General features: G+C 38.0%; 1 protein-coding gene and 1 long non-coding RNA gene across 2 annotated transcripts; one reads left to right on the forward strand and one right to left on the reverse strand.

Annotated features, from left to right (window-relative positions):
- Positions 1-64: 64 nt before the first annotated feature.
- On the reverse strand, positions 65-2,507 carry LOC112465682. Its single transcript, XR_003042046.1, has 3 exons — positions 1,995-2,507; positions 1,288-1,570; positions 65-1,103 (listed from the first exon to the last, which is right to left on the reverse strand). It is a non-coding gene; the product is annotated as an uncharacterized LOC112465682 (long non-coding RNA).
- Positions 2,508-5,401: 2,894 nt separating this feature from the next.
- Positions 5,402-6,948, forward strand: LOC112465681. The gene is made up of 2 exons (XM_025033353.1): positions 5,402-6,618; positions 6,718-6,948. The coding sequence occupies exon 1, from the start codon at positions 5,404-5,406 to the stop codon at positions 6,430-6,432; it is 1,029 nt and encodes a 342-aa protein (XP_024889121.1). The 5' UTR covers positions 5,402-5,403; the 3' UTR covers positions 6,433-6,618; positions 6,718-6,948.
- The last annotated feature ends 3,522 nt before the right edge of the window (positions 6,949-10,470 follow it).

The raw sequence follows: 10,470 nt of genomic DNA on the forward strand, positions 1-10,470 counted from the left end.
TAATCGATTATTCTATTTAAAAAATATACAACGTATAAAGATGTATTAAGAAATTTCTAGCATTTAAATTTTCTATGCGAAATAAAGTTCAAGGTTTTGCCACTAAATATCGCGAATATTTATAAGTATTGTGAAAGAATTTTGCCACGTTTAAGAATAGCGTATTATTGTTCAGAAGATTATAATATCTGCAATTGTGTGTAGCAATTTTTTGTGAGATGGAAAAAACTTTTATTAGAAAACAGCGAGTGTGTGAGAGACTGTCACAATTCATAATCTTCGAGGAAGCTTTTATATGAAGATAATGTCATGAATAAATCGCAAGTTTATAAGTGTCATAATGTCTATATATGTCTGTATAATATGCGCATTAATAATAATAACCTGTTTTTAAACACATTAAGTAGCAAAAATTATTACAAATCAAAAAGCTTACGCATATTGTGTAGTGATAGATTTTAAAATTTCTCAATAAAAAAAAAAGATTTAAAAAAACACGCAAAAACACTTTCGCCTGTTAATCGAGCATTGATCCGACGCGACGTTTGCACAGCGGTAAATGACCAGCGGCCGAATTATCAAGCGGAAACCTATCTACTCTCGCGTTATCGCGCACGTAACGAAGAAAGGCTCTGTTTGCTGAATCGAGGCGTACGTGCGTACGTGTGCGCACATGTGGTGCATACGTGTTAGCGATTCTGCACGATTTCACGGCAGTGTGCGTGTTTCACGTTTGTGTGGGTGTAGGTGTGTGTAAACACCGCTGCGAAGCATGTTCGATCGCGCGCTTCCGACTTCAGATAAATTTAGTTCTATACCCAAGCGACGATTTCCCTTTCTACGGGTGCAGCTGTCCGATGGTCTTTGCATCGTTTGGTGATAGTTCATGCGTGGGAATTGCATAAGCGCTTTAAACGGTCGCGTGAGCCGCTGCTCACAGTGGCTTTCAACGTGATATATCAGAGATGATCGGAGGTCGCATCGGAAGCTGAACGGTACGCGATAATATAACGTCTTCCGTGAAATTGATTTAGCCTACGGCGCATCGAGGATGCTTCCTCCCGATGAAAGTATTGAAGCAGCCATCGTGCATGGAAAAAAATCTACGAGAAGTCGGCAGCAAATAATGACGTCTCATTAAATTTTTTTCTGAAGAGGAAATTACTCTAATTTGACTCGTAGGACAAGTGTCTCGGATTATTTGTATGAATAGTGGAGAGAGTAGTTATACAAATGTATTTGATATTTATCATTTGTTACAGCTTGATAATCAACAAAATTACACACCTTTATTTCCGCTGGCTCTATCAGTACTCTCATAGAAATTATCCGACTCTTAGTGAAGCTAGTATTATCTCCATGAATCTCTCGTTACGAAACTCGTCTGTTGTTACTCCTCATTAACTTAACCCGAGGGGAGCAAGTATATGTCTGCGTGACAGATATAATTGCGCGGGCTCATTACACCTTAATTCCGCTCCTCCTTCATAAAATCCTCTTGTAATACAGCGATTCTCTCATAATGTAAGATTTAGTCCTCGTAGAGCCGTTACCGCGAGGCTTCTCTACCCTTCGGAGCAACGAAAAATTAATGTACGGGATGATCTTAGGAGCGAGATAATAACATACTTTGTATCATTAATTCTGCACATCAAGGAAATGCAATCGAAGAAAAAGAACGATCAATTTTCTGTCGGTATCGAAAACAGAGTTGCAATTCGAATAAAACCGCGTAGAAGGAAGGTAAAAGTACCAATACCCGGATACCTTTATTATTTATAAGTATAACACGAATTAAAATCAAAGATAAAAATATTTCTCTTGTATTTTGAAACTTTAGTTATGGTATCCAAATGTTTATTTCCATGAATTTATATTTTTTTAAAGGTTTTCTTTAAAAAAAAACATAGGTATGTACGTGTCCAGGCATTGGTATATTTACCTATACTCTTAAGTGTCCGGGTATTGGTAACTTTTATCTGTAAATTAACTACCTGATGAACGTATGTGCGCGTAGCGACACTACAGAAGAACTCCACCCAAGTAAAGGCGTAAGACTGAGCTCCTCCAGTTCAGCTTCGACAAGTAAATGTTCCGTTGTCCCTGACACGGCTACGTCCTCATGCTTGACGAACAGATCTCGCGCGGTGCGCTCGACCCGTGGCAATCTGGCCGACGTGAATAAATCCGTTAGACGCCAATATATCAAATAAAAGTATCAATGAGTGTCGTAAGATACGCTGAACGTTCATAAAACAAATTCAGAAACGCGACCGTAATTGAGAAGTAAAGCCGGCGCGAAGCGAATTATCGCGGATAATTCGCTGCTCCATTTTTTCTAAACTGCACCGTCATTCCTGATTACCGAGCTACGATCATCGTAGTCGGATATTACCGTGAGTTAGAAAGTAGCGCGATCGGTGAACGTCGCGCAATCGAAGATACTTCGCGTTTCTCGCTGCGCTGTGACGAAATGCACATGTTAATGATGTATTCTATTATCGGACCATCTGCCGAGCGGAAATTCTTCCGCGCCGATTTTTGATACAGATCGTGCGTCAGAGATGTGTGGACCGCGAATAATTTAATGACCGCAGCGCGACCGTCACATTCTCGAGAAGCCAGTTTTTTGCCGAACGAATTATGCATATATAAACAAATCTACGTGACCACAGAACCCGTTCTATAAATTTAAACCTTTAAACCTGTTTAGTTGTTTATCAAGGAATTTTACAGCTCTCAGAAACTTGAATTACCTTCGCCAGTAAATAATTAACAAAAATGATTTTTACTTTATATGAATGTTACAATTAATAAATGTGGCCAGTTGGATCGTGTAAAAATCATTTCTGTTTACAGCTTCTCTTATCACGTGAGCTCTCTTTCTGTGACTCTGTTCTCTAGAGGTCTATAATTATTTATAAGCATGTCTCGCGGACAATGGATAATAAATTTACAAGTAAAATCGTTGTTGCATATTAAAAGAGACAACTGACGGCAATAAAGCACATATTATTTTTATTACTGTAAGAAATATCGAGATAAAAAAAGCATCCGAGGAAAAAGTTTTCCCATGTTTCATTTTATTACATAATCTTTGTTCGTACGTACAAGAAAGATAACAAAATCAACAATTTTTTTGGACTGCGGAATTAAAGTTGTTACGCACGGGCAACGAGTGACGATGCGACTTAATTAAAAACCGTCCCCATATAAGTGATATATGATTTGAGAGACCTATGGGCCTATTTTTTGAAACTCTTAACAGTTTCATTATCTTTATATTGTCATTGCGCAGCTTTTTTTATCATATATAATATTTGCGCAACGCAAATTCAACGATAACGAAATTGTCGTTAAGAGTTACGGAATACTGATCGCATCTAACGTTCCCCTTTACTAACAATAAGACAATTCAGATAATACTAAGCAAGTGATTAAAATTGTGTCGAAATCTGTCAAATTCTATCAGACTAACAATGAATAAAATTTTCATCAAATTAGATGCTTGAGATCGATGCTGAAAATTGTTGCAACTTGGATATCGCATTATATAATTTTAGATCTATAAAAATATTATTTCTATCAAACCTGATAACCCGAACCGATAGACCAAATACCGATGGTCTTGCGTTAATTAGTTTGAATTACGGAGAGATTGCACTAAATCATAAATTAATTAATACAATCTAATATACTATGTATTGCATGTACACAAATTGATATGATCTAATTTACTACCCATGTAGTACGACTGAAATTAATGAAATAATCTCGTATCATCGAATTGCTTACGTCTAATACGCACACGAGACACGCTGCTATACCTGCGAGACATATTAATTAGTAGTCGTTTTGCAGTTACAGATTGTCAGCCATCCTCATTTGTCTTGCGAAAGATAATATAATTAAGAAAGAATTGTCCAACCTTGATCCCAGAGAGTTGCATGCATTTTCAAAGATCAAGTTCGTATAATACAGCTTTTTCATATCAATTTCTTATCTACATATCCTGACTCCGCTAATCATAGGTAAGCAGTCTCGCAAGTTGAACGTTGGCTTTGTAGGGAAACAAAAAAATTAAAACGAAGTAGATGTAACGTTAAGCGTTGAAACTTGTCGACGGCACGCAAAGCGCCGCAAAGCGACGATGAACCAGAAGCAGCGGACTTCGCCGGTGCCGGTTAACGGTCCCACCGTGAGATTCCGCGTAAGCCCTCCAGGAAGCCAGGATCGGCCGGAGTTCACGAACATAGTCGACGGCCCTTCCATCGGCTCTCCGCGAAAAGGTGATTGTACCAAGGCGGTCGTGCAACTTTCTCGCTGTCGGAATCGCAAATGCGGAAGAGGTCGGAGAGTACATGAGAGAGTACATGAGAGCCTATGGTGCGATTCATCGGTTAGTACCCACAGGATCGTTGCCCTGTAAAGATCGTACCTCGGGTCCCCCGTATACCGGCAGCTGTACCCGGTGAGTTGCCGCGCACAATCGAATTCCGATCGCGAATCAAGATCGCGAAATAACGTGCCGTTCAAGCGTCAGCGTGAATTATAATTGCTAATTTTGCTGGATTTAATTCGAAAGCTTCGTATTTGAATCCTTTTGAATGCAAAGCTTTGAAGAGAGTGGTTTACCGGTTTTATTTCAAAACATTGGAAATTCGATCTCTCCCAAAGAGACAAGGGTTTTGCTTGGTATGTTTTTTTTCTTTATTAAATGGCTATTAATGTCAATTAGAGAAAGAAAGAGAGAGAGAGAGAGAGAGAGAGAGAGAGAGAGAGAAAATTCGATTAATTTTAATATTTGATGTAGTAATGTCTCGATTCTTCGTAATTATATAAAAGTTATCAGACATTTCGCCAATTTTAGCGAATAATGCTTTAGGTAAATAATGCCTCTAGCAATGAGTTAAATATTTGCAAAAGTTACATATTTACGAGTCTTGATAAGTGTGCTAAATTTATATATATTTTAGTTAATTTTATTAACTTATTTATTAGTCTCGTCACATTTTAAACTTAATCCTAAAAAAAAAAAAATGATACAGCTTCGAAGTATAATATTGATTTTTTCAACAATGTCTTTTTTTCTCTTGTGCAATTTGTCCGCTAAACTAACATCATTGCTTATAAGAAACGATGAAAAACGCGTGTGAAAAAGAAAAAAAGATCGAATCGATTAGAAATTTATTGCGTACACAAAGACAGACATATTATCACGACAAATTGTCAAATTTGATTAACTTATTACTTGCTTATTATTGACTAATTACTGTCAATAAACAAATATAAAATACACAATTAATTATTAACGTAAAATAATTAATTTATTTATCGTAAGTCTTATCAGTATTTAACAAAAGAATACGTAATAATAATAATAATAAAACCTTCGGTTCTCCTATGGGTTCCCCTTTGTCACCCATAGGGGCGGATATCGTGATGCAAGACCTGGAGGTTAGAGCGCTCGGAAGCTTGAAGTTTGCTCCTTCTTTTTATAAGAGATACGTGGACGATATTGCAATGGCAGTGCCTCTTAATGAATGCACTCACGTATTAGAAACATTCAACTCATTTCACCCCAGATTGCAATTTACTATGGAGATCGGTGTGGGTGGCAAATTGAACTTCCTAGAGGTCACCATGTTTCACATAGGCGAGCATTTGCAATTTGACTGGTTCCACAAACCCACTTTTTCCGGAAGATATTTAAATTTCCTATCTCAACATCCACTCTGTCAGAAAAAGGGCACGGTCATCGGTTTGATCGATCGAGTATTTAAGCTGTCGCACCCGAGATTTCATCAAAAAAACATAAGATTTTTGATCCAAATTCTGATAAATAATTGTTATCCGTTGGAATTTATTTTTGGGACGATACATGAGCGCTTGAGATTTTTACTTAATGATAGACACGTTACGAACGATGAGAGCATTGATAAAGTTCCATATTTCACGATACCATATGTTCCTGGGTTGTCTGAGAAATATAAAAATTTAACCAAGGGTCTTAATATAAAGCTCTCGTATTTCAGTCTCAATAAATTGAACAGACTTATCAGAGGTCACAAGGATACTCTCCCTGGATTATCGCATAGGAATGTCGTATATAGAATTAATTGTAATGATTGTGAGGCTTCCTATGTCGGTCAAACAGGGAGACAACTTTTAACGAGAGTTAAAGAACATAACTCGCATATCAGAAGGAGTGGTGCGGGCCATTCGGTCTTAACAGACCACAGATTGCAGTATAACCATGACTTTAACTGGAAAGACGTGGAAATATTAGACCGAGAACCGTCCCTTAGTAAACGCTTAATATCAGAAATGATTTACATAAAAAGGCAAAGAGAAGGTTTAAATTTGCAGACGGATACAGAAGATATACCAGAGATATATATTAGTGCTATCGAGGGACTTGTTAAAGTTTAGAATTATTGTTGTTACGCGGACTTGTTTTATATTATGCGTGACCTTTCCCCCCGCTTCTTTATACCGTCGATATCTTGTATAAGACAAGCGTGCCATTCTCTGTGTGAGCGTCCTCTGAGACACACCGATTCCTGCAATTGATTGACGTGGCGTTGCGACTTGACTATTGTCCAGTATGTCAAACCTGTGAGTTACCCGTTTGATACCATTTTGTTATCTATTTTGTTATCTATTGTGTTCCTGTATGAATATTGAGAGAGGACGGCACTCCGAATTTGTCCACAGGCGTTGCGTCACAATGACAAAGACAGTACATCCGTTTGAAAATTTCCTGGCGCTCCAACCAGGAAACTTCTATGCGACGAATTTCTGGAACGCGTCGGAGTGCACATCCAACTGACCAGCGATGATTTGTTGTTTACGGCGGTAGAATCTGTATGTATGTTTGCGACGATAATTTTTATATGTATGATATACGCTGAGGAGGACCCCAAAGAAGGGTCGAAACGTTCGTTCGTTCGTTCGTTCGTTAATTGACTTCGGTATTTGTGACTGTAGATAATAAAGTTTAGCGTTTTAACGACACGCTTGTGCTCTTATTGCCCGTTTAAGGTTTTTCTTTTTCGTAATAATAATATTGTATGTTACGAATCAGTGGCATTATATAAATTATTTTAATAAAAGTCCCGCTACACGCATAAGAATAATAAAAAGTAAGAAAGCGTAACAATATATATCATATATAAAGTATGCATCTGCTTGTAAATATAGAATGGGTTACGTGTATTCCTCCGATTGTAGATTTAATCAGAATTATATAAAAAATTCTTCCAAAAAGGAGTGTTTAACAACTTCCGGTGTATCGATTATCGTGCCATTAAGAATGATATTTGTGTGATCTAAATTACGTGAAAGAGAAAGACGCTGCGTACGATAAAACATAGTTCCTATAATAACAGGGTTTGTGTCACGAGATTGAAAACAAAACCTAAATAAGATAATGCCACTTTCGATCTCGAGAAGTAAAAGCATGCAATTGTCAGTACAAGGAAATGGTTTATAAGACATTGAATTTGCGGAGATAACGTAACGATATTTTCATGGACTTTCATAGACCAACTTTCTAATAATGATTTTTATCTAGATTTTACGTATGATTATAGAAATATAAATCAACTGCATGCTCTATTATGTCTGAATACTAACGTAAAAGCAATGTTACGCAAATAATAATTTAAGATATAACTATTGAAAGTTTTGGTATATGCTATGAGTACTGAGAGAGATTACGTTGTTAATGAAAAAAAAAAATAAAAATAAAATAAACTTTAGCAAAGGCAAAAAAGTCGAAATTTTGCGCTCGATAATTTCGGCGGGAAATACCGGCACGAGAGGCTGAAATGCAGCCTACGTTACACGCAACTGTATGCAGTTGCATATCGACAGGGGTAGCCTTGAGTCGCGCGCGCGCAGATTCTCTGTAGAAATTCTCCGTCATGGAAGTTTTCAAGATCGAAGGCGTTTGAGAAGAATTTCGGTTATTACGTTTGCAGAAGATTGATGTAGAAGCACGCGAGTTATGCCACGGATGAGTTAACGCGATCAGCGAAAGAGGGGAACCCGTTCACGAAAACGATTTATCATGCTTTCGTGGACTGACCTTGAGAGATTTCGCATCCTTCGCCAGACAAGTAGGAGTCGATTTTTCGGACCACACACGCTCACACGCAGCGCTTCACGCAAGATATTATAAGAGAAAATATTACGGGGATAGTGGCTAAAAACTATTTTTAAAATTATTTTAAAATTATTTTAACTATTTTAAAATTATTTTAATTATTTTAAAATTATTTTTTAGCGTTTTGTCGAGGTCTCTTATAAATAGATAAATAAAATATTTTTATGGAATAATATATTCCTATCGCTTTAAGAGAACCCGTATGTGTATTGATCGCAATTAGAACTTCTTTAAGACAAAGTTCTGAAATATCGAGTGTATATTTAATGTTCTACTATGCTATCTTTTTAAACTTCATAATAAATTATACTAGCTTATTTTTATTTTTTATGATTTCCCAAAAATTATGAATGGCGAAGATATTGAGATAAAAAGAATAAAATTTTCTCTCTCTCTAAAACAGAACCATACCCACCCACCGTAATGTCTTCTAAATGTTGCAACGTTACGAGCGCCGCCGCGCCGCGCCGGTCTGCTTTCAGTTCAGCACAATGTAGCATTCTTTGATACTTCGTGAACAAGCCTCGACAGAGAGTGATTGACAAATAAATAAAACGCAATAATGACGTAAGACGGAATAATTTCATGGAATTCTTAAGTTTTGACGATAAATAGATAACGCGCATGCAGCTAGACGTGGAAAATATGTTATTACCGTTGGCATATACGTATGATGAAATACCGTCGAAATCAACAGACAGAAAAAGCACTAATAACATGTACTTAGATTACGTCAACGGAACGTCGCGTCGTTACGTCGTTGCTGGGTGAACTTTCATGCGCGATCACGTGTTCTACTATGATGCACACTCTTGCGAAGATCTAACATGTAAGCACGCATGTACATTCACGTGCATTCTTCTCAGCTCGAGTCATAGCTGGATTCTCACGTCGAGACCGAGAGCTGGGGAATACTTGAACGCTTGGCAGCGCCGACCTTTCACCGAATCGTTTCGGATTAAAAAATGAGAAATCTCTTCTCAATTCCCCTTTGTTTGCCTATCTTCCGTGGAATTCGCTGATAATCGCGCGCGCGACAATTAATCCGTTGATCCCGAGCGGAGAACGAGCCCTTTGTCCGATCGCGGCGTGCAGGCGACACGTAACCGTATACGCGGTCGTCAGTGAAAGCGCCGGACTGTCGATGCAATAAAGTGACCCTGACATATTTCGCAATGCGCCTTCGTAGTCGTAATTCCCAGGTGTAATTTGTATCGGCGAGGAGTCGCGCTTATCCTCTTCCGACCGCGCGTGAAAGGCGGCTCCCTAGCCTACGCGCGCCAAACCGCGTCCTCACCTTCCATTTCCTTCGCGTCTCGGATCTCTGCGGTTTTCATACACTTATACGCACGCGACGGTCGTTCTTCTCACGCCGCTACTTTGCGGCGATTTCCGCGAAGCCTTTCTCTTCGTTGCGGCACAATGAATGACTCGGACATTCTGCCGACTGTTGTTCGCATGCATAGTGGGCCACACACCGCACCGTGACGCGTGACAACAAACGATAGCGTTACGTCACAGATAACGAGCGCGCCGAAGTAACTTCGTGATGGAACGTTGGGAGTTCGCGCGAAAGTTTACGCTCGTGAAATATCTGCACGTTTCTATGACGATCTCGTAGGTTCGTAGAAGAACTAGAATTTACATTGCAGCCTCTTCGAAGAGTATCGCATGAACAGTCACTATTGATGGGCCTTGAGAATTTACGCACCATAGATAATTTATCTTACATGTCGCGAACGTGAATACCAGCTAAAAATTATTCATTTTTATATTTCAGTGTATTTATGATTTAAATTTGTTTTTTTTTTACACACGGACTTCATGAACATTGTTAGCAATAATAATGTCAATAATCTCTTCTCCGTATAATTCGTAAGTTAATCACTGACAAAGCACTCTGCAGTGAATATTAAAGAAATTGTAATGTTTTCTTAAATCCTCGCGTTGAGAAAGTTGAAATTCATAAAGCAATCTACTAGACAGAACAAAACATACAAAAGTGTAATTAGACGTGCACGTAAAGATGAAAATATTCCATGTACCTACAATTAAAATAAGAGATGTTATGTGAAAATGTTACGAGAAACGTTAAATAAGACAATTGTGCGAAAGAAAATTGAAAAGAAAGCTTACCAGATATTTGCTAATTAACCCTATTCACTCCAACGTTTTTTTCACCCCAATAATCCTCCAACCATGCACTTTCGAGTCCCACGTGTTTTTTATAATGTTAATAGCTTTGAAAAATTCCCCAAAAATTATTATAATATCTTTGTACCTTCGACTAAAAATCAATG

This window comes from Temnothorax curvispinosus, unplaced genomic scaffold, assembly GCF_003070985.1.
Source record: "Temnothorax curvispinosus isolate PA1 unplaced genomic scaffold, ASM307098v1 QBEX01015418.1, whole genome shotgun sequence".
In the NCBI taxonomy this organism is placed as follows: Eukaryota; Metazoa; Arthropoda; class Insecta; order Hymenoptera; family Formicidae; genus Temnothorax; species Temnothorax curvispinosus.